Source organism: Muntiacus reevesi, chromosome 2 (assembly GCF_963930625.1).
Source record: "Muntiacus reevesi chromosome 2, mMunRee1.1, whole genome shotgun sequence".
NCBI classification, from domain to species: domain Eukaryota; kingdom Metazoa; phylum Chordata; class Mammalia; order Artiodactyla; family Cervidae; genus Muntiacus; species Muntiacus reevesi.
This window is the reverse complement of record NC_089250.1, coordinates 159,384,260-159,407,511: the sequence shown is the minus strand read 5'-3', so window position 1 is coordinate 159,407,511 and position 23,252 is coordinate 159,384,260. Positions and strand designations below refer to the sequence as shown.

The window sequence follows — 23,252 nt, the reverse complement described above, 5'->3', positions numbered from 1 at the left end:
TACTGAAACCTGAGCCCCTGAGCCCATGCTCCACACAAGAAGCCACAGAAACGAGAAGCCTGCATACCACAACACCTTCCAAGCAAGTGAGGAGCCCCCACTTGCCGCAACTAGAGAAAGCCCCGGCAAAACGATGAAGACCCAGCACAGACAAAAATAAATAAAATGTCACACCCAACACACAAAATCCCCACCAGAGTCCGAGTGTATGGCATACAGGCTGGGTATGTCATAAGCAGTCTGGGGGCAACAGTGGAGTAGGGGTTGTTCATTGCAATCGGCCCACATTTCACTCTTCAAGTTACAGGGAACCATCCACCCAGAAGGAGTGCCTTTTCCTAAGTTTTGTATGTATTCCAGCAGCCCCTTCACCCCAAGGCCGTGTGCACACTTACACATCTATGTATGTGTCCACATGCTCAGGTTACATGTTGTGCAAGCCACATCCATATACGGCCACTCGTGTATCACACGCGAGGTGCATGGCCATCCTCAGGCACAAAATCCCTTCCTTACCAGGCTCACTCCCAGGGGCCCAGGCACAGATCTTTCTGCTTGTCCTTCATCCAGGCTGAAGGTGATGCCCTCAGCCCCCATTCCAGGTCCTGCACCCCACACAGAGGGCCTTAGAAGGGTCGGGGTGGACAGGAATCCTGCCTCAAGATCCAGTGATCAGGCAGGTGCCCCCCAAAAGTCACTCTACCTGCCCCCCTTGCCCGGAACCAGGATAAGGCCACTGGTCACACAGTTCCAGCTGGAGGGAGAAGCTAGGCACGATGCAGCCCTTGGGTGGCCAAGAACATGTGGGGGTGGGGGGGTGGCCTCTGCCTCCAGAAAGTCCTAGCTCCCACCTCTCGGCCTCCTCTTGGAGCCAAATTGGGAGAGGCTAGTGAGATCCATGATTTCTAAATAAGGCAGGTCTAGGACCCAACGGGAGTGCAAGGTCCAACCTTCTTTCTCCTAGGTGCATGTTTACCTGCCCAGGAAGCGCAAGAAAAGGTCTTGGAACACCTGACTTTAACCATGTCACCGCTGATGAGGTCTGAAATATTGCTATTTCCCATGACTTCTCCAGCCTAAAAAGTTCTGGACGGGAGCCTAGGACACCCCCCTCCCTGGCCAATCCTTAAGTAGGGTGCTCTGAAGACAAGGAGAAGGTGAGGGGTGAAGGACAGAAGGCGACGCCTCAGCCTATTCCCTCCTTCCAGCCTCACTTTTCAAGCCGGGACAGGACAGGGTTGAGCCCAGGGCTGGGGGTGGACAGTTCCGGACGCCTCCCTACCCCCACCCAGCTTCAGACCAGCTCCTCTGGTTTAGGGGAGAGGGAGGAGGGGCACCCACGTTCTCTGGGGAGCATAGCGAGGCCCCGCGAAGTGACCCCTTTTCTGAATGAAATTGAGCTGCCATTTTCATCTCCTTCCCCAAATGTCAGCAGCGTTAGATCAGATTAGGAGCTAATCTCTTGCCAAAATTCATTTCCGAACAAGAGAGGTGGCTCTGGGCGGGTGGAGGTTTGTTGTTTGTTTCGCTATGCCTCCCCACGCACCCTCTTTTCCTCTCTGTCACTGGGGTGCGGACGAGGGTAAAGCGGAGAATAGACCTCATGGAGGCCCCGGGGGGCCTAGGAGAGAACCCGCCGAGGATACAGCAGCAAGCCGGGCGTGGAGGTGGGCGGGGGGTGGGGGTGGGAGGCAGATGAGGGCCGCCACCCTGGCCCCGCGCCAGCAGTAGCGCCCTGCCTGCGCGTTTGTTCTCCGAGCCCTCGGATGGCTCCCGGGGTGCGCCCGGGGTCGTCCTTCCCGGCCGCGGAGGAAAGGAGCTGGAGCCAGAGCCGACAGGGCCCAGGAGACCTGCGCTGCGACGGCCTGGACGCCTGAGCCGCATCCTAGGTGCGAGACGGACCTCCCTCCCCTAACCCCGCCTCCCCGTCCCAAGCGACACTCCCCCCATCCACCTAGCCTCCCCCGCTCCCGCCAGGGCGGTTAAGGAAAAGGAAAGGCAATTGCAGCCTAAAGAGAAAAAGAGGAAACGGAGGAAATAAACGCCCAAACGAACTGGTCAGTACCTTGCAGGAGGCCTCATTTGACAAGTGACCAGAATACAGCCGCTGGCCTGAATGCATAATTACCCCCAAGTGAAAATTCCCCATCTAATTTGATATTTGGTTCTTTGCAGAAGCTATAGCCTTCGTAAATAATATACAAAGTAAGAAACCTAATCCCGCCTGCTAGAATGTTTAATTCATCATTATGCGAGCTAATTGGAAGGTGATTATATGGTAATTGCTCATTAGTGGTGTATATTTATCGCTGTACCTTATGTCAAGGCCATGGGAATTGTGTAGAGTCTGTTCTCTCATTTCAAGGATCAGTTTCAGAAGCAGGAGCGAAGCAGGCAAGATCAAGTTCTTCCTGACGTCAAGGTCCAGCCGAGGGCTGTGGAGACCCGCGCTATATATAGGACCTGGAGCTAGCTGGGGGCAGGGGCGGCCTGGGGCCAGGCTGAGACCGGGAGCCGGGCAGCCAGACCACTGCCGGGCAAAGCACGTCCTCGCCCGGGAAAGAGGAGAGACGTGGGTTGGGGGCCCGGGATCACTTTCCAAACGCGACCCCATCCCCATTCCAGGCATCTCCCTGGCGCATCAGGTGCGTCTGGGTCTCTGGGCTTATGCTGGTAGAGGAGACCTTGTCCCTGCGCTCTCTGTAGGACTCTATGGCGGTGTGCAGTAGATGTGGGTTAGAGGGGGGACCGAGGAGGCTTGATTGCTCCACTGGGTGGGAGACAGGGAGAGGGAAGGTCAGGCTTGATTTAGAGCTGGGTGGAATTTGGAGTGGTGGAGACGCGCGGTCTTCCTCCGCGATCTGATCGCCCAACAGTTGATCAATTCCCACCTCCTTGGCGGCCAAAAAAAATTCTACACCCAGCGAAACTGGGTGTAGGCGGGACCAGAGTGCCAACTTGACGCCTAGTAGGGGGACCCAGAGCCGCTCGAAAGTAGGCAGCTAGAGCTGGGCGAAAGAAGCAGGGAGAAAGTCTGGGCGTGAGCCCAACGCAGTCCCAAAGCCAGTGCCTGAGCTGGGAACTTAGGGGAGGCAGGAAGTCAGGTCTGAAAACCCGAAGGCGCGGAGGAAAGGCGTGGAGATTCAGTCTACATGCAGGTGGAGATGGGGGCAGAGACGAGTCCGTGGGTCTCCAGCAGCTCGGAGGATCCCGCGGGGGGTCTCGGAGACCCAGCCTCCAGCCGCGCATCCTTGCACGTGGGCGTGATCTTTGGCGCGCTCTGGCGCCCCCTCCGAAGAGTGCGACGCGCCTTTGCCCTACCCGGACCCCAGCCCGGAGTTCCAGGCACCCCTACTTGCAGTCCCGGCGAGGCCCTCCCAAGTTCCCCCAACCCCCCGCGAGGCAACAGGCACTAACAAACAAAAGGCCAATTAGACGCCGAGGCTCGGCCGATGAATGGACCTTTCGCTTTCAAGCGTGTCACAGCCTCGGGTTTCCCGGAGTCCTGGGTCGCGCCGGGAGAAGCCACCTCCCCAAGCAGGGTCACGGTTGGGGTCAGCGGGTTCTCAAAACTCCCACTTCCCGCTCGCCGAGGGACGGGTTGGGGGAAGTGAAGACGGCGGCCGAGCGGCTGGCGCGGGAGCGGAGCCGCGGACCTGGCGCGCCCGCGGCCCCGCGGTCCCGCAACTCAGCCTTGGGGCACCGCCGCCCGCCGAACCCGGCAGGCCCGCTTCCTCTCCCGCCGGGCCTGCCGCTGCTCGGAGGCAGCACCCACGTAAACCAAAAGCTGGTTGCCGGAATAAGAAAGGCCGGCCTGGAAAAATGCGCAGTTACCAAAAAACCCCCAGCTGTTTGCCAAACTCCGGGGCGAGTGGTGCGCTGCGGAAACAATAACCAAACCCGAGCCTTCTCACTAGACACGCACGTCTGGATCCCGAGACACATAAGTGCCGCCCTGGTGGCGGCACGGACGCCATCACCCGGGACGCCCACCCAAACACGGAGAAATGTTCCCACGAGCCACACACACCGAGGTCATTCCCATCCTCCGAGATCCACAGCTATCGCGGGGCTCACGGCCACTCGACGCTGGCACACGAATTTACGCACAACTCTGTTTCTACACCTCCGTAAGCACGCTAATTACAGCCGCGCAGCTGCACGTTCCTGTCCGAACTCCATACAATCTGGACGCACAAGGAAAGCTGATCACCTGGACACGCTCTCAAATCTACACACGCAGCACTGGCCTCTCCGGCCTCTAACTCACGCAGTTAGCACAATTAGCACCTACACACCCTGACTTCGCTCCTGGCTCAGACACACAACTGTTTTACAGACCTAACTGGTACACTCAACCTCTACAAAGTCACAAGCGCAGCCTCCCGCCCTGACTCACGTCCCCACCCTTATTCCGACTTGCAACTGCCCACATGCGGGGAGCCCAGCCCAGATCCCCCCAACGGCGGCGCGGGGCCCTGGGCCAGGCCTCCGACCCGCCAGAGTTCCCCCCCACCCCGCCCCAATGGGCCTGCGCGTCCGAGACTTTGTTTCCTGCGACTCGAGGCGGGGACGGGGAGGAGCCGAGGTTTCCAAGGCCGCGCGCAGGCCCGAGCCCCCTTTCTGCCTGGCCCGCTTGGCGCGGCTCTCTGCCTGCCACAATCCGCCCCTAGCACAAAAGTGGCCCGGCAGGTTCCGGGCCGCCGCCAAAGCTCCCGCTCCGTCTGCGCTCGGCTGCCAGAAACAGAGCTGGAGCGAGCCGGGGGTACCGGACACGCAGAACAAGAGGCAGAAGGGGGTGACGGTCCGGAGGTCCCAGGCTTTTCCTTTCTCATGAGTTTCTGATGCCTTGAATGCACGCCCTTCCCCCACCTTCCACCTCTGCTTGCTCCTACCTGGCCCTTTGCGGCCCTAAGGAATTGGACCCCAAATGAGAAACGCGCGCCGAGCTCCTGTGTACCTCGCAGGAAGGAAAATGAGGTTGGGGCACCCTTGCCTTGTACATTCCGTCTGACTCTCGGGGAAATGTAACGGAGAACCCATGCCTCTCGGCTCCCTAAACTCACTCTGCTCAGGTGAACGCACACAATCGACAAGAGAGCGGGTCATCGATCAGATGTGTAACCTACATGCCCATCCGGGATAACAGGCAGGACGCAAGGCAACATGCGTGCAGCTCCAGGTGTAGGGAGAAAAGCCGAACCTGACCCTGGATGCCCACTGAGCCCTGCCAGGGTTATCTAGGCCTGGTACCCATGAACCACGAGGAAGGACACAGACCTGCCTCACACAGCTCCCACGTTCCCCTCCCCAAGGGGTTCCAGCCCAGCACGCGCGCACTGCGACGCGGACGCAGCCGCATAGCAAGCGCGCCCCGCACCCTGCCCCGCGCCCCGCGCCCAGATAGTCATCGTGGGATGGCATCTCGCAAATATTTATATTCCTCGGCGCCACGGCAGCCCGCGTCCACATTAGACCCTCTAATCCTGCCACTTTAAATAGATGAATTAATAAAGCAAACGAGCGGCTAATAAGCTGACTGTCCAGCCTTTTTGAGGCGGGGGAAGGACTCGAAAGTGCGCCAAATTTGTTTGCAGTGGATCAAGGCGAGCCGCCTCTGCTTCACTTTCTTTATCTTAATTCCGACTTGAAAAGATATAATTATCTAGTTTGAACAGAGCTGCTATCAAATCCTTCTTTGGGCCGGGAAGGGGGGCGTTGGAGTGGATTGCGGCTCTCTGAGCCGCTCCGTGCAGCCGGAGATAGCGCGTAATGAAGATGTGGAGGCCCGAGATACAAAGGGCATTAACCTCATTAGCATGAAACCTTTTCTTCTTACCATTGTGGGACCCTTTCAGCCGCCTAATCCCCCCTATTTTCAAAGCTTGGTTTGTAATAAAGCTTTTAGTTTTTTTTTTTTTTTCAAAGCTAATAGTATTCTCTGATGATTTTATTGCTGTTACACTACATAGGACATTTACCAAAAAAAAAAAAAAATCTTCATCACCCTCCCTCTTTTCTGGTACTTAAAAAAAAGTATATGCTTCTTGCAGAAATAAGCCTTTTGTCAAGATGAGAAATTTTCTTCAGGAAAGGCTAGTCTGAATTTTAACAGGTCTGTGCTCCGTATTTGAGGCGTTCTGGGCTTGAGGAAGTGGGTCGAAGGGAAAGGTAACTTGTTTAAAGGAAAGGTGCGAAGGTGCTGCAGCAGGGACTGCGAAGCACAGAGGACAGCTATTGGCCACAGAGATCCCACTGTCCAAGTGGCTGGAATCCCCCACTTGAGTCCCCAGGATATACAGGGCAGCACCTGTCCCCCTCTCCTGAAGAGTACCCCTCTTCTCAATCAGCCCCTTCTCGCCCAGCATCCTCAGAGCCGAGTCTCCCCCAGTCCACCCACACCTTTCCAGGGAGTCTGTGTGGAAATGCCCCTACAAACACCCAGAGTTCTCCAGAGAAACAGAGAGGGAGAAAGGGGGTGAGAAAGGCAGAGATAAAAGGGAAAAAAAGAGAGAGAGAGACCAAGAATGAAAATCTACTTTAGAAGAGAGGAGGGGAGGGAAAAAAAGAAAGAAAAATTTCCATAGTGCCCTATAGTCCCCACACGTGCACAGAATGTCTAATCTTAACTTTTCAAGGCAGGATGTTAACAAAGCTTGTATTTTTGCCCTGCATTGTAACTTGGCCTTATCACAGTGTAAAGGGTGGGGAGATTGTCCTAAATTATGTCCAGGCAGCCCCCCTGGATCCGTGGATTAAGAGATTAAAGGAGACCACTGGGCAAGGCCTCCTCTTTCCCCTTCATATTCCTGGTATGATAATTGCTTAAACTGATTTGCACTTTCACAAAAGCTCGCAGGACGCTTTGTAGCTCGAACAGAACAGACGAGGTTTCTCTATCAATGGAAATAAAACTGATTAATGCAGCCTATCAGGATAAGAAGCAAATGAAGCATGCAAAAACAACCTCGTACCCCCAGAAGGGGGAAAGAGGTGGGGGGAGCTAAGTTTCCTCCAAGACTGGTTACAACTTTTTCTTTACTGTTAAAATTTAGAGTTGAAGGTTTCTCAGAATGCTTGCCTTATAAGGCTGCTAAGGCCCTTGGGCTCGTCTCATCACCTTTAGCAGATTGGGGCTGGAGAGAGGAAGTAAAGAAGGGAGGGAGGGAGGAGAGAAGGAAGGAAGGGTAGGAGGAAGAAAAAGAGAGGGAGAAGAGACATATTTCAGGGGTTTGAGGTCAGAAACACAGCTTAAAAGTCCTAGGTTTCTGATTCTGCTAAGTGTTTTCCCTAATCTTGGGGGAATATTCTTCAGTGCATAGCTATATGTCGTGTTTTTTTTTTTTAATAACTAGAGATTAAGAGTAGTAAGCATGTTTAACCTGAAATTCAAATTAAACTCCTTCTTTAGGCCGTGCAATGGGCAGAGGTCTGGATGGAAAACTTTTCTTCCATCTCTTTTCTGAAGGACTTAAGTTTTCCTAATCCTCTCCCTTTTCCACCCTCTTCTCTCTTTAAAATGCCCAAGAATCCATCAGTCTGGCCCTTTTGTGGGTGGTGAGCCTGGGCTTCTTGAGCCTAGTTGGGGAAGGACCACACTCAAATTAAAAAGATGCTTTAAAAAAAAAAATCACTTCAATTTCCCAAGATGACTACTCTGAGGGCATATTGATAAATCTTTATTGACAAAATATTGACATTGACATACTTCTTGGAAGTATATAGTGTGTTAGAATTCTAACAAATTAACACAAAACACAAAAATATTTACATTCTGGTATAGAAGACATTAAGGAAGCATTTGTCACTCTCTTTAGTAAGTCTATGATCTTGAAATAGAAACTCAGTGCTTGAAAACTTGCCGCAGTGTCCTTGGCCACACTTAACATCATCCCCGCTAACTACAGTCCTTCAATTTTTGCAATATATAGATTTAAAGTTTGGAATGGCCTTTACGGCAAATGGTTGAACTTGGCCAATATCTTCAATGACTAAAAGGAGAAGTTTACTTTGTGGTTTTAAGCCTCGGGATGTTAGGAAAGGGAATGTCCAAGAAATAGAATTTAGGTTTTTTTTTCTTGTTTCTTTTCCCAGCACAAGTTCTGACTCCTCTTATGGGCACCCTCCCCCTCCACCCCCAGCCCCCCATCCTGTTCCCCATTTCTCTGAAAGAGGACCGCTATTGCTGAGCCTACCTCATTTAGCTTTCACAATCACTTTGACATCAGAAGGTATCAAAAAGTGTTTACAGACTGCACATTTCTTGGGAAAAAAATCAAAATAAAAAACACACAGAACCTGTCTTTAAAAGGAAAAGAAAATTACAATTCATTTTCTGTCTTTAGACACCATTCGCCCAACAACTGCTACATGCAATTCAAGTTTTTGAACAGGTGTGGGATGGGGCTGGATATGGAAACTCGATTGTTATTATTACTAATTATTTTTAAAGATTGGGGGGGAAAAACACTTCGAAGGGCAAAATTTTAAAGTCCTGTGCCTGGTTGGGTTTTTTTTTTTTTATCATCACCATTATCATCATTTTTTAAAAAATAAATCGGACTGCGATAAACGGAATACCTGCCAATCATCTTGTCTCGCTGGTTTGGCGTTTGACTGACAGCTCCCCTTGTCAGAGCGCCTTCGGCTTTGCCACCTTAGGACCTCTCTCTCTCTGTTTCTCTTTCTGCCTCACTCACTCAGCTGCCTCTTTAGACAAGGGTAGCGTGCACATCAAGGAGCCTCCTGTCTTCTGCCATCTAGGCGCGGCCTCGGATCGGGACCCTGCGTTCTGCCGCCCGTCTGCGTCGCGCCGCGGCTCCTCTCTCTGACTCCCTCTCCCCGTCTCCGTGAATGTGTGTGTGCGGTTTTTGTTTTGTAGGGTTTTTTTTTTTTCTTTCTTTTTTTTTTTTTTCCGTCTTCCCCTCCTCTCCCTGTCTCTGTTTTGCTCCGTGATGTCCGTTTCGGTGGGGTTCTGTCTGTGTTTTTAATCGTCTGAGGTCACATCTATTTCCTCGGGACTCGCCTGCTTAGTGGCGATCCTCCACCGGTTAATATGGTGCGTCCCTTTTTTCTTTTGTTGCGAATCTGAGCCTTCCTCCTCCAGCTTCTGCCTTTTGAACTTCGTCCTTCGGTTCTGAAACCATACTTTTACCTGAAGGAGTGGCAGAGAAGACGCGTTAGCATTCCTGCACAGCGCCCTCCTACCTCCTCCTCTATGGCCTGGCCAGACCCTGGGCTGAGACTAGGAAAGTCCAGTGCCCCAGGCCGCGCGTCCTGTTAACTGGCACCCCCACCCCCCACTCACCCCCCGCCCCCCACAGCTTTCCCTTGGGGAACAGAGCTCCTCCTGTTGCCAGGCCCGGGGAAGCCTGGATCCCGGCCCTTCTGAGCCCTCCTGGGGAAACCTTTCCCCTGGACCGGCCGGCTCCGCGTGCTCGGTGCCCCTTTTAGCTTCAACCAGCTCAAGACATCCACATCCCCGTTAAGTGCAAAAGCCTGGCAAACACTGGGAAGCCTCTATAAAACTAAGTAAAGGAAAATTAAAAGGTCCCTGACTCCCTCTACCTAATCAGTGCCGCAAAGAGTTCATTCCCGCTGCTGGGCCGAACTTGCTGGCTTTTATTTTCTGCTGGCTTCCGCAGCCACTGCCTAAATATAGCGCCTCCTCTGCAAGGCCTGGGCCCTGGGGTAGGCAGTCAGGATTTGCCTGCGCTTCCTCCTCTGTGCCCAGGGCTCCTGCAGGTGAGCAGGAGCAGTTGTGGGAGACAGTCGGGGGTGGGGGTTTGGGGGGAAAACCAGGGCAGACGGTGGGATACAGGGCCCTGGGGACTAACCCAGCTGAATCTTTTCAGCTGGGAAAAGAGGCTCAAAAGTGAAAGCTTCCGCAAGACCGTGGGATAGAGGGGAAGTAAAACTGAGAAAGACAAGGGAAGAGCCCCCTCTGTCCTCTTCTTGACCAGCTCCAGGACAGGCCAGGGCCAAACTCCCACTCCATCGCATCACTTCCCACCAGGGCGGGGCTGGTGGCCTGGCCTCCCCAGAGGGCAGCTAGAAGTCTGGGGAGCACTGATGTGGGACTGGGTTGCACCGGTCCCTGGGGAGATTGGTGATGGGTCCCTATACACTGACCAGACCACACAATGGCACTGTCCAAGCTTCTCAGCAGCGAGGGGCAGGTGAGGAAAATGGTAGTGACTGCGCCTTCCACGCCCCGGGGCTGTCCCCACTTTGCCAGCAGTACCCCTAAGCCCCTGAAGTCCGCTGGGCTTTCTCCTTTGAGTCGGCAGGCCCAGGTCCCGGCTTGCTCTTCCCGAATGCCCCCAGTCCCCCAAAGTGTTCCCATGAAAAAGCAGAGCTGGAACAAGGCTGAGTTTAATTTGCTTTGAGTTTGCTAATTGAGGGGGAGGACGATTCATTTCTCCCCGGCGCTCGCCCAAGGCGCGCGTCGGTGCGCTCCGGGCTTGACACGCACACAAAGACTCCAGGCAGCGTGGGCAGCGAGGCGGACAAAGACCACCGCCGCCTCGGCTATCCAGGAGAAATCAGCCGGGCCGCGCCTTGTGCCGGGCCCCGCACCAACCCGCGAGGCCCTCATCGGTTTTGTCTGGGGGGACGTTTTAAAACAAAAGCCTCGACCTCTTTGCGCCTCCCAGGAAAAGTGTTACAACTTAATCTGCCCGAAAATGTTACTGTTTGCCGGGAACTTTGACCCCGCCCTGCGGCCCCGCGTACAGTAGCGCCTACTGTAGCCCGAAGCCCCCTCCCCAACCCCGGGGTTAGGCCGGAGCCTGGCCCGCCGGGGGACCCTGTTGCGCAGCAAGGATCTGCCCCCTGAGGCAGCCCCTCTCCGCAGCCTCCTGTCTCAGTTTCTCCGACTTAGGGACGCACCCAGGATGCCTGGCTCGGTGGCCTGATCCTCCTGTCCCCTCAAGGGGAGTAACTGGGAGCTGTCCGTGTGAGCCGTGAGCCTCTGGCAGCAAAGACCTCGCTCTTAACCCACTCTCAGCCCTCTCTTCCCAGCCTAGAGCCCCCAGACTCCCACTGAAAGTCTCATCAAAACTGCAGCGGTGTCTCAGCCAGGAGCCGCGAGTCCAGCGCGGCCCCACAGAAAGAGCACCTAAGCCGGTCCCCCCCACCCCACCCCCCGGAACCTCCAGCGGGTCGGCTCCTACAGTCCGGTGCTGGAGCCCAAGGAAGCCAAGGGCCCCTCGAATCTTACACATCTTGAACCCAGGGCGTGGGAGTAACTCCCGGCCTGTTGGCGGAAGGCCCTCCACACTTTGCGGGCTGCGTGTGTCCGGGGATCCGGGATGCGGTGGCTGCGCCGGGGCCCGCTCACCTGAGTTTCCGTGAGGCTGAGGCTGTGCGCCAACTGCTTCCTCTCGGCGCCCACCACGTAGTGGTTCTTCTCGAAGGCGTGTTCCAGTCTCAGAAGCTGGGACGGGGAAAAGGCGGTGCGGATCCGCTTCGGCTTTCGGGCCAGCGCGTTGTGCAAAAGAAAGCTCTCCGGGCTCGTGTCGTTCCCTGCGGGGAACACAGCAGAAGTCCTGTTAGAGGGGGCCGTCCTACCCCGGGCCGCGCGCTTCTCCGGAGCCGGGCTGACCTGGCCGCGCGCTCAGGGCCTTCGCGGACGTAGCCGGTGCGGCTTGGCCCAGGGGGGCCCGACGCGCGAAGGGAACGCCGGTCCAGCCGCCTGGCCCTGTCCGCTGGGCCCGGCCCTGAGCGGCTGCCACCCAGCAGTTGTCCTCGGCGGACTTTGCAGACCCCCGGGCGCCGCGGGCCTCGTCACCTCCGCGCCGGGCACCCGGGGATCGAGGAAGGGGCAGCAAGGCCGGATCCGGGGATTGGCGCCCTGCACCCAAAGAAACGGCTTTCTCTTTTTTCTAATCTCGGAGAAAACTTTGCCCCCGGGGATGAGGGGCGGCGAGGTGATGAGCCGCTATCTAAAGTTTTCTCGGGTACACATTTTAAAAGTCTTTCTCCTCCGGAAAAGCTCAGAGGCCCGGCGTGTCGTTGCAGCCCGGGCTTTACAGAAATCTCTCCGGCGGGTGCGCAGAGTTTCTGCTGCAGCTTCCTCCCCGAGGTCCCGGCTTCCCCGCTGCCTTGCTCCGGAGAACTAGGAGACGCGAGCGAAGGCGTCGTAACCCGGGGGCGGGGGGCGGGGGGAGCGGGTGGGAACGGAGCTGCGGGCACCTTTTAGGACTGTCCGCGGCCCGGGAAGATCCCAGCTACTCCGAGTCTGGTGTGGGGACCAAGACCGTGGCTGCTGGAGAATGAGGAAAGAGAGCCCTAAACTTTTCGAGCTAAGCTAGTTTCAGGTTCACTCACTGGGGTGGGAAATCGATTCACCGAAAACCCAAAGAAAAACAAACCGACAGTTCAGGGGGGAATGGAGGAAAATCCGGTCTGGGAATAAAGGTAAAACGTTTTTTTTGTTTGGTTTGGTTTTTGAAATTAAGCAAGAGGGGGGTCTACCCGACTTTAGGCGCTGGCAGGAACGCAAGGGGTTAACAAATGGACGAGCCGCCGAGTATTGATCGGCTGCCTCGGGAGGTAGGTCTTTGCCCCGCTCGGATCGCCAAACTAATTACTTGTCCCCTATACTGGAGTTTTAACTTTCCTCCTACACCCTCCCTCCTCCAGAGGAAAAAAAAAAAAAAAAAAACAAATCCCCAAAAACAGCAAGAAAGGAAAACAGCCAAACATCTCCTCTAGCCCATCTTCCGACCCAGTTCATTTAAAGGAAAAACAAAAACAAAAATCAGACCGAACCTGCCTTCCCGCCGCGGCGGCTCGGCGCCGGAATTCAGCAGGTCACCGCGAGAGTGCCGAGCCTCGGAGAGGTTCCTACCCGCGCGGTTCCCGCCGCTCCCCAACCTCCGAAATAAGAGGGATAAAACAACCCCCCGAGTTTGCTCCGGGGGCGTGAGGGTCTCTTCGCTGCCGGAAGAGGGTCAGAGACCGAGACGTCGCGGGTCTAGGAGGCAGGGGAGCGGAGTGGGTGGCGGACACGCAGTGGAAGGCGAACCTGAGGCCGGGCCCTGCCCGCGCCCCTAGGAGCCAGGACGGCGAGAGCAGAGCCGAGGAGATGGAGAGCCTGGGCACCCCGCGGCCACGGATTCCTCGGCGGCCAGCACTCCCAGCAGGCTAGGACAGCCCGCCTAGAGAGCATTCGGAGGCAACTCCTCTGCGTCCCTCCCTAAAGGAGCAAGCGGCCGCAGGCCAGCCCCCAAACCGGCTGCAGCTCGGAGACTGGGGACCAACACCATGCCCGACTCCTCGCCGCCCAGTTTCCAGACGCAGCGCGCGGGCGGTCGAGCCGGAAGAACCTCCATCCAGGCCTCGCCGGGCGCCCACCCGGAGCAGGCCGAGGGCAGCGTGGGATGAAGCGCTCCGCGGCCCCGCGACGTGGCACGTACCTTGGAAGCGGTGGCCCAGATATCGATAGCGATGGATGAGCCAGGGGTAGAAGGTGGACGGGTCCCGCTGCTGCGAGGCGAAGAGGGGGTGTGGCGAGTGCGAGGAGGGCAGGGGGTGGGCAGCCAGGGCGTGCGGCGGCGGCACCGGGTGCACGGGAACGGCCGGGTTTGGCGGGTGCGAGACCGCCTCGGCGAACACCAAGTCCGGGTTGGAGTAGACGCCCCTGCCGGCGGCGGCGGCGGCGGCGGCCGAGTGGAAGCCGTTGAGGAACGGGTTTATGGGGCTGGAGTTGGCGTAGCTGAGCGCCGCGGGACGGATGGGATCTTCGGAGCGCGAGGCGGGCAGGGGACTGTCCTTGGCCACCAGCGACTCGATGGTGAAGCAGCGCTTGGGCGCCGGCTGGAACATGCTGCGCCGAGGAGCGGGCGCCCGGGGCTCCCGGGGCCCGGCGACCGCGGCGCGCTGCCTCCGCCGCCCGCTGCCCGCTGCCCGCGGCGAGAACGGACGAGAATCGGGGACTTGTTTGTTGGGGGTGGGGGTGGGGGGAGGAAAAGGAGAAAGAAAGGAAAGGAAAGGAAAAAGGAAAGGAGGGGGGAGGGGGAGGGAGAGGCAACGCCGAGGATCCCGAGAATCTTGCACCAAACGCGCCCAACCTGGAGAGAGGGGGAGAAATCCTTCCAGAAGAATTTGCAGGCGTGGATTGGGGTAATTTTTTTTTTTTTTTTTTTTTTTGCGAGATGGCGTGGGGGGCGGGGGGGGTCGAAGTTAGAGGCGGAGTGGGGGGGGGAGTTTCTCGGGGGAGGCAAAAAAAAAAGTTTTCTCTCCTCTGCAAAAGGCGGGCAGGGCGCCCTAAGTCCAAGGACAATCCATGGAAGTGTTCGCTTCTTCACAAGTTGTGCAAACGATTTGTTAGTTCATGAGCCTAATTAGTGCGGGGATCACATAAACAGCTTCCTCCGAAGCCTGGTAAATGGCTTGATGATTGGTCGCTATTACTCGCCCTGAGGTGGAAGGGGGGAGACTCTTTAAAGTGCGTCAGAGGGAGGCGAGCGCCTGGGAACCCGGAGGCCTGGATCCGGGCCGAGAGTGGAACGGAGTCGCCGCCGTTGCCGCGGCCGTGCCTCCTGCGCCCGCCGGGCCGCCCGGCCTCTCGGCGCCGTCGCCCCGCGCCCCCAGCTCACTCGCTCCCGCGGCGGCGCAGCGGCTTCTTCTCCTCCTCTTTCGCCTCCTCCTCTTCCTTCGCTTCTCCTCCTCCTCCTCCTCTTCCTCCTTCTCCTCCTCCAGTTCTCCCTCCTCCTCTTTCCCCACCTCCTCCCCCTCGGCCACCGCCTCCTCTCCACCGCCATCACTCCCTCCGGGACACCCCGGTCCCTGCAGAGTCCCCGGTCGGCGCCGCCTCCTCTGCGGCCCCCCGGATTCCCCAGCCTGCCGATCCCGGGCTTGGGGGAACAGACGGACACGCGGACCCTACATATTCCTCGCGCCCAGCGCTTCCGCGCTGCTGCCCTCCGCAGCCCCGCGTCTGGGGAGCTGGAATCACCCCGGGAGCCTTCGAGGGTAAGCGGGAAGGGGTGGATTCCCGGCGAGGGTTAACGGAGCTGTTCGGTCAGCGAAACTCCCGACGATTTCCTAGGTGAGGAGGGAGCCTAGCGTGGAGGGGTGCTGGGGGTCCTCCAACCGCGCGGAGCCTCGAGATCTCAGGGTCGCCGATCTCTCCATCCTTGACGCGGCTCGTTCTTTTCCAAGTTGAGACCGGAGTGGATGACCCTGCCGGGTCGCTGGGCGCTTCCAACTTCCCCCACAGGGTCTCGATTTTCCTTTCCGGGAAGGGGCTCATCTCCTTCCCCCAAACAGCTCCTTCTGCAATATCTGGGACTAGGGGTCCAAGGTCAAGGGAGAGGCTGGTGTGCTGTTACTATTACCGTTAGGTTGTCGTTATTATTTTTGTCAGTGTTGTTGTCATTATTATTATTTATTGTCACTATTTCTATTATTATTCTGCCATCTGTCGTCCCAGGGGTGGGTTGCTGTGCAAACCCAGGGCTTGCAATTAGGGAGTGCAGATCGTTTCTCCAGTCCTAGGCCGTGTCCGCATTTTCGAGCTTGCCTTCGGTTTTGGGATGATTTTAGGGCCGAGTTCCCTCGTCCCCATTGGCTCACGCAGCAGCATAATTATGATCACATCCCCCAGACTGCTGGCGCTGCTCTCTGTTTATTGGTGGTTAAAGATCTATTATCTATTCATCAGCCGCCTCTTTTTTTTTTTTTTCTTTTTTTTTCTTTTTGCCAATTACATTCTTCTAAAGTGAAGTACCAGCAGGTATTTTGCACGTTTACAATTAATGATTTTTTAAAAATCTGGCATCCTTTAAATCTCTTACTTGGAGGCCCATGTCATTTTGCTTAAGGACGAAGAAATGCCTGTGTTTGGTGATGAGGTTGCCCGTGAGACTGAAAAAATGTCGATTGGGAGGGGAAGAAGAGGGAAGTCCTGTAAGTCAGACTGCACCGCCCCTAGATTCATCAGTCATAAGTCCCCAGGTCTGGGAACTTGTTCCTCTGCCTTGCCAGCCATCCGCTCCCTGTCCTGGGGTCACCCCTGATCCTCTGAGGATTCATCTGCTGTGTATTTATGTTCATGTCAATTTCTTCTTTATTCCAGGCATAGTCTGTATTGGGGGTGCAGTGAGAGGAGGGTCCAAACACCCCTTTGGAAAACACTCTAGGCAAGAAAGGGGTTAGGAGTGTGTTTTCTGGGGTTGTCTGGGCACCTGGCCTTAGTGAGGACCCAGCAGAGATCATGGTGCTGCCTCCTCCCAGCCTTCCCAGGGCACATATACACATTCACACACGGCACAGTCTTGGGCCTCAGCTTTGTGTTCATGTCCCAAGAAGCCTGCCCCTGCCTCAGACTTCAGCTCTCTGATGCCAGCTATGGGCAAGGCTCTTGGCTGTGTTTTCACCCTTAGCAATTTCTCTCCACCTTGCTTTGTGGCATCCCCCCATCCTTTCCCACAGACCCAAGGAAACAGGGTGCTGGATCCAGACTTTTGGGGTGGGGTGCATTTTGAATACTATCTCCCTGGGTTCTAAACCACAGACCACCAAAAATATCATCTCCAGTTCAGAAAACCTTCCTTCTCTTAGGCTGTAGGGACACAAGCCCCATTGTGCTCAGGCCAACAGAGAGCCTGAAGCCACAAGGAAAACTGGAAGTCTTTGGGCTGCACTAGCCAGCCAATCTGGGGTAGAAGTAGAGGTCAGCCCTCTGTTCCCAGAAAGAAGCACCCAGTTTAGGTGGGTTGTAGATCCCCGATCCTGGAGTCTATGGGAGAGGACCCCATTCTCCATAGAAACATCTCCAGGAGGGCTGGAGGTTCAGATTCACCTGCAGACCAGACCTGTCAAACTCGGCCTTAGGCTCCAAATGGAAACTGGGGATACTAAAAGCCCACGCTGTCTGCAAGCAGGGAATGGCCATTCGTTGAACAGTCAGTATTAGTGATCTTAGCTGAGGAGAATAAGAGGACACAATCTTGAAGGCCAAGGGCCTCCACCCAGTGTCTGGGTGGAAGGGTGAAGCCATCTCTTCTAAACTCTCAGGCTGAACACTCAAGTTTTACTGGTACCACCGTAAATGCTTTCGCCTGCTTTGGTCAAGATGTGTCCAGAAAGTGTCCTAAGAAAGTAAGTGGTCTAGATCCCAGACCCCCAGTCTCCCTCCCAAAGTATGACCAATTGGCCAGGGCAGAGGACCCAGGCTTCTCCCAGCCTGCAACAAGAGATAGGCCACCCGCCTCTTGCAAACTGCCCTGGAGGGGGCTGGCTTTACCCCAGTAGGCTCTAGTTATCGGCAGGTGGGTGAGACTGAGAGAATCTTCTATCGGCCTTCTTAGCAGCAGAAAGACGCGCCAGTTCCTCTGCCCCTGTTCCCTGCTGGCCCCACGCCTTTCCTGGGCCCCTGTGAGGAAGAAGCGGGTTTCCAGTGAGTGAGGGGCCTCACTCGGAAGTCCTGGAAGGGGAGAGTAATCTATGCTAATTCATGCGCCAGGACCAGGAGCTTGGAAGAGTTGGCGCTGCCGGCCGCGACGTGCAGGGGAATTAACTAGAAAAGTAACTCATTAACCAGGCTGGCAGTGGAGGCGCATCAAGTCGCTGGGCACCCTAGTCTGTCTGGACCCGGAGCCTAGGCTGCCCCTAGACTCCGCTCCCTGGACCCAGCGGCTGCTGTTCTCTTTACATGGGGCTTCCCCAGCCTTGCAGAATGCAGCCTCTCTTTGTTCCTCATCCTTCCTGGAAGGGTGGATGTTTGCTTAAGTACCGGTGTGAGCAGTGGAGAGTGTGGGGTGGGGGGGCGGATTTTGGAGGCTCTTCACTTCCACACCCCCAGCTTCTGAGTGTTGAGTTCAGTAGATTTAGGAGGCTGCACTGTGCAGGCAGCTGATCTGGCAGGCACATAATGGAAGTTCAAGTCTCCAATCTGTCACTTACTGACCGAGCGATCTTAGGCAACACCACCACCTCTCCCAAACTCCATTTTGTCATCCGTTAAAATCATGGCCAGTGCTGCCTGCAAGGCCGTGGAGGGAGTGATAGAACCCTTCTACCTCCTGATCATGGCAGGCAGTTATACATCTGTGTGTGTGTGTTTTACAAACTCAGCATTATGCACAACAAAGGGTGAGTTTTACTGTATGTAAGTTACACCTTAGTAAACCTGCCCCCACCCCTGACCCTCCCAAAGCCAGACCTGGATGATCTTAGGCTGGTTACCTAACCTCTCAGTGCCTGTTACATTTTGGCTCTTGAGATTGCTCAACGATAAGCCTAGCTGATTGTTCAGAATAAGCCCAGCAAAGTGCTTAATGTCTAGCATGTAATGAATGAGCTGTAATAAAGGTAGTCCCTGTCTTTGATATTAATGTGATTATTACCTACACCCCTCCAAGGCTTCTTGCTGGGCTTCAAGACTGAACAATAAAGTTGTACAAACATAAGCTACTGCTCACCTCATGCTCCTGACATGTTCCCCTCCATCTTCTCCTAAAGGCAAGGGACTTCTTTAAGGGGACGCTGGGGGTGAGAGAGGCTTGCATTCTTGCCTAGGGAGACATCAAAGGGCAGAGATTTCTGGTCCTCTCTCCCATACCATCTGCTCTGAGTTTCCCAGCAGGCCCCCTACCTTTAGAGGCGCAAACAGCAGTGCTTTCCCCCCCCCTCCCCCCCCCCGCCAGGCTCCTACCGGGCCTGTTTGACAACTGGGGTGGATGCATAGCTTCCTGCAACCCAGGATGGACGCCAGGTGCTGCCTGGGCCACTACCTGTGTGACCTTCACCTTCTGAGTCTCTGTTTTCTTTCTGAAAAGGAAATATCAGGATCTTAGTTGTTTGAGAGGAGTAAGTGAGCTAATGCTTGGCACAGTTGTTGTTGTTCAGTCGCTAAGTCCTGTCCGACTCTTTGCAACCCCATGGACTGCAGCACTCCAGACTTCTCTGTCCATCACCATCTCCCCGAGTTTGCTCAAACTCATGTCCATTGAGTCAGTGATGCCATCCAACCATCTCATCCTCTGTGGCCCCCTTCTCCTCTTGCCTTCAATTGTCCCCAGCATCAGGGTCTTTTTTTATTTTTATTTTTATTTTTTACCGTTTATCAAATGTTAGTGTCAGGCGATGGCTTTGTCCCTGCGGCACTCCGCTAAAGGTCGAGGCAGTTAGGAGCCTCCGGGTGAGCGGTACCATGAGGCTGCACTGTGGGCCCGCCTAGCAGCGCGGGAAGCGCGGACGTCGGTGGAGGGGAAGCCGCTTCCCGGGACCAAGGCATGAGAAACGTGTCCGGGATGGGGAGATCCTTGGGACCCGGCCAAGAATTCCTCCAACCCACTGTGATTCCCAGCCACGCGGACATTCCATATGCGTAGGACGGCGGTGGGACAACGAAGAAAAAAATTAATATCCTAAAAACATTTCTTAAAACTGTTACTAGGGCAAATCCCTTTCTGCTGTCCTCCCTCGAGGCCGTTCGCTGGGCTGGCGCGGCGGCCCGGGGCGGGTATCCGCGTGCGCGCAGCGGCGCCTAGTGGCGAGGGCCGGGCGCTAGTCGCATCCCCGCCGGCGGCTGAGCCCCCGTGTGCCCCACTGCCAAGACCTTCCCGCGACCGCAGCCTAAGCCGGGAAAGAACGTCAAAGTTGGCTCAGAGGAAGAGAGGGCAGCTTGGAAATGCGTCTCTCCTCCCTCCGCTTCAGAGTTCACCACCCACCCTTGAATTCCAGCTCCACCCCAGTAGGACTTCTTTCGGAAGAGTGCAAAGGAGAAGAGAGCGCCGGTTGTGCTCCAAAAAGGACAGCGAGGCCCCGATCACCTGTTGTCGGGGCGATACCGCGCAGATGAGACCACGACTTCATGCGTCAGGTCCTCGATCCTGCAGCCTGACCACGGTGGCTCACAATGGGCCCATGGTGGTTTGAGCTGGCCCGGCCTTGGGTAGAGAGCTTTCCCGTGCGGTTCTCTCCCGTGGGGGTCTCGCGTGCGATTCCCCTAACGTCACGCCCCCTCCCGGCCGGCCGAGGAGACCCCGAGACAACGGTCCCGGTGGTTATTACTGGGGTAGCAGTTGATCAGGCAGTCGGATAGGGCGGCCGTGGTGACCGGCCCCTTTCTCCGGGAGCCCTTATCTGTCCCAGGGCAAGTCGGTTCCTCCATGAGATGAAGTCGTGGAATCCGAGCGGGGTTCATTCGAAACCGGTGTGTAACTGTTAAAGGCGTCCACTGCGGGGGGGTGGGCACCGAGCCCTCCCAGGAGGGTTGGACCCAGGTCCAGGCTTCTGCAGCCCCAGACGACTTCAGGAAACACGCTCTATCCTTTTCCGGATGTTAGGAGGAGGCTGCCAGCGTCTGGGTCTCGGAGATCCATCCCTTTTGAGAGCCAGCGTTTCAGGAGCCAGCAACTCCGCACTGACGCGGAAAGTTCAGGACCTGACCGTCGCGTTTACCTCCTTCACGACGCTGAGACTCGTCAAATCTCTCAACATACAGGCGGTCCCTTTTCACTACTGAAAGCAAAGAAACAGATCAAAGAAGTTTAGGTTTCTCTCTTCCCTTGGCTACCTTCAAATGAAAGTCTAAAACCCAAGCAAGGATAGGCGTGGGGGCAGACCGACGGACACAGGAATTAAGGACCTTGGACGCGTTAGCTCAGCCGACTGCCCGGTCAGGGGTGGAGACAGCGCCCTCTCCCCTGCCCTCGCCCCGCTGGTGGGTGTCTAGAGTTGTTGATTTCCCCTCCAACAGTCCTAAAAGCTTTGGCTTCATTGGGCCGCCAGGTCACCGACTATTGCTGGAGCTGCCTGCGGCCGGATAAGATGACCTGCAGCACAGGGTCACAGGACCAGCACGGGCGGCGGGGAACTCATCTGCTGACTCATATGCTACCTTCTCTGCCGTCTTTTCGTTTCAGACTCCGCTCTTGACACCCCTCACGGGCCTTGTAACTAGTGGGGCCCAGTCCTTTAAGGACATCCTTGGGGGTGTCAGTGGCAATCCACTTTCAAACCTAGGGGCAGTTTCTGAAAGGCCGGAGGGGCGCCAGGCCCTCTCTCAGGAACTTGTCCCTCTTCTTGTACTTCCTCGTTTTCTGGGCTCTGGGGGCTGGACTAGGGCTTAGAAAGATCATGGCCATTGGAGGAAAGAAAGAAACTGGAAGCTTTTTCTCTTGGACGATGCAGCTCTTCAAGAAACCCTGGGAGGATATTGGAGAAGACTTGGAAGGGCAATTCCTCTCCCTGTAACGAATTTTAGCTTTTAAATGCATGTTTGCGTACACCCAGTTCTCAGTGAACCTCGTAATCTGGTATAAAAAGTCATGATATCCATTTTCCAGATGAGAAAATTGAGGCTCAGAGAGGTCATCTGCAAGGAGCCTTGGAGCCGGGCTCCTTCCACTCCCAGCTCCCCAGCGTCCAACGTCAATGCGTTCAAGCCAATGAGAAATGGCAGAAAAGAAGGCTGACAGAGCACGCTGCGAAGCCAGTCCAGGCGCCTAACCCCATCACTTGGCTCGAACTCACTTGCCCACTATTGTCCTCCAGGCCACTGTTTCCACCTTAGGTCTCACCCGACACCCTCTTGCTTCCTCCGGCTAGTCTTCTGCGGACTGAAGCCCCGAGTTTAGGATCAGAGGGTCGGAGGCCTCACTGCGGCCAGTCAGCGCAGGGGCTGACCGGGCTGAGACTTCGTGCGCTCCACACCCTCTTGTTGCTCTTCAAAGCGGCCCTGAAACCTCCGCGGATACCCACAGAGCGGCCCTGTGCCGGCGTCGGGGATCCCGGAGCGCGGCCCGAGGCCCCCTCGCAGCCAGCAAGGCGCCCCGAAGTCCCTGGCCTAGCGACCGACCTCTGCCTCCCTAGTTCTGCCCAGCCTGCGCGGAGCTGGCCTGGCCAGGGGACAGAAGAGTGGCCGGGAGATGGGAGCTTCCGAAGAGGCCCACAGGGAGGGTCTGATCGCCCCCTTCCTGAGGGGCCCCGGCCCTGGCGATCTTGAATTACAGGCGGCCCCCCAGGACAATCCGGAAGGAGCCTTCTGAAGGTTAGGGCCCCGAAGCTGCTTGGCTGCCCACCACGCTGACATTCAGGGGAGGGCACCCGGAGGTTGGGCACACCAGGCCCGCTCCCCTAGTTGCGTCCCCTCCATGTCTGAGCTCGGGGAGGGGGGCTATGCGGTGCTGCCCGCTTCTCCGGAGACCCCGCCAAGCCCCTGGCGGTGGAGGAGAGGCGAGAGAGAGGCCTCACTGCCGGCTGTCCGAAGCTCAGTTGCGTCCCGTGTGTCCCCCCACCCAGCCACACCCCCGGGGGGGCTGACCCTGAGAGGCCGGGCCGCAGCCGCCCCGCACTTAGCTCGGCCGCCAGCCGCTCGCCCCGGGCTGCGCAACAAAGGGTGGCATCGCGGCGGCGCGGGCAGGGACCTCATTGGTTCAATATTAGCTTTTCATTCCAGTCTATTGTGCCCATCTGAGATAATATTGACTCTGAGGTGAGAGCCCGCAGACGACAGGGCTTGTCTAACACTCCACGACAGGGCGCTCGAAGGGAAGAGAACCGGAAACGGAGAGTTCAAGAGGCTGCAAATAAAAGCTCTGGCGCGGCGGCGCGCCCCGGGGCCGCTTACGGCCCCGCCGCCGGGCGCTCCCAGTGGCGTGCGCCCCGGGCCTCCGACTCGGGAACAGGGGCTCGGGAAGAGGGGCTTGGGGTCCAGAGGCCGCTCTGAGGCGGGCCGCTCCTTTCCATCGAAAACCGCCCTCGTTTACCACCCTCCTCCCCCATCTTCCACACTACTGATTTTGAGGTTTCGCTCCTGGGTAACTCCGGAGAAAAACGAATTCCCACGCACATTGTTTTAGTTTGCCAGTAAGCCGCTGAGCTATTTTTTTCCGTCTAAACGAGATGATTTTTAAGGGTGACTTCGCTGTCAGTGTGTCTCCTATTTCCCCCAACACCAGAAGAGTAAGCACGCCGCGATGATAGTTAGGCTGCAGGACTGGCGAGTGCGCGGTTAATATCAAATTTCTAACTGCATTTTGCTTTGCTTTGAGTCGTCTCCTGCAGCCCATCCGCGGGTTTGTTCACCGCCTTTCTAACCACAACTTTAAAGGGCCTCCAGAACGTTCACATCTTGCATATAAAGATCCGTTTCAATCTCCAAATTGCCTCTAAATGCCTACGTTGGAAAATGGCCCTTAAAGTTGTCTTAGGTGCCTGAGAAAAGAACACTTACGTTTACACTCGCTGTACAGAAGGCCAGATTCAGGGCTTGCAGTGGTCCTGGGAATGGATGC

The 23,252-nt window shown here is 56.3% G+C and overlaps 1 protein-coding gene and 1 long non-coding RNA gene across 6 annotated transcripts in view; one reads left to right on the top strand and one right to left on the bottom strand.

Moving 5' to 3' along the window:
* Positions 1-7,663: 7,663 nt before the first annotated feature.
* On the bottom strand, positions 7,664-13,954 carry EMX2 (empty spiracles homeobox 2). Of its 2 annotated transcripts, XM_065923408.1 has the most exons (3): positions 13,422-13,954; positions 11,342-11,526; positions 7,664-9,154 (listed from the first exon to the last, which is right to left on the bottom strand). In XM_065923408.1, the coding sequence occupies exons 1-3, from the start codon at positions 13,828-13,830 to the stop codon at positions 8,987-8,989; spliced, it is 762 nt and encodes a 253-aa protein (XP_065779480.1). In that variant the 5' UTR covers positions 13,831-13,954; the 3' UTR covers positions 7,664-8,986. The 2 variants fall into 2 exon arrangements, with proteins under 2 accessions (XP_065779480.1, XP_065779481.1); XM_065923409.1 differs by lacking the exon at positions 11,342-11,526.
* Positions 13,955-14,188: 234 nt separating this feature from the next.
* The window catches only part of LOC136160156 (uncharacterized), a 69,076-nt gene continuing 60,012 nt past the window's right edge, over positions 14,189-23,252 (top strand). For all 4 annotated transcript variants that reach the window (XR_010661562.1, XR_010661560.1, XR_010661561.1 and 1 more), the window contains exon 1: positions 14,189-15,055. This is a non-coding gene — a long non-coding RNA (uncharacterized lncRNA). The remainder of the gene's footprint in view (positions 15,056-23,252) is intronic.

Coding starts and splice junctions, on each gene's coding strand:
- EMX2 (XM_065923408.1), bottom strand. CDS start 13,830: ATGTTCCAGCCGGCGCCCAAGCGCTGCTTCACCATCGAGTCGCTGGTG. Junction 11,527..13,421: donor TCTGGGCCACCGCTTCCAAG/GTACGTGCCACG, acceptor TGTTCCCCGCAG/GGAACGACACGAGCCCGGAG. Junction 9,155..11,341: donor TCAGCCTCACGGAAACTCAG/GTGAGCGGGCCC, acceptor CCACTCCTTCAG/GTAAAAGTATGGTTTCAGAA.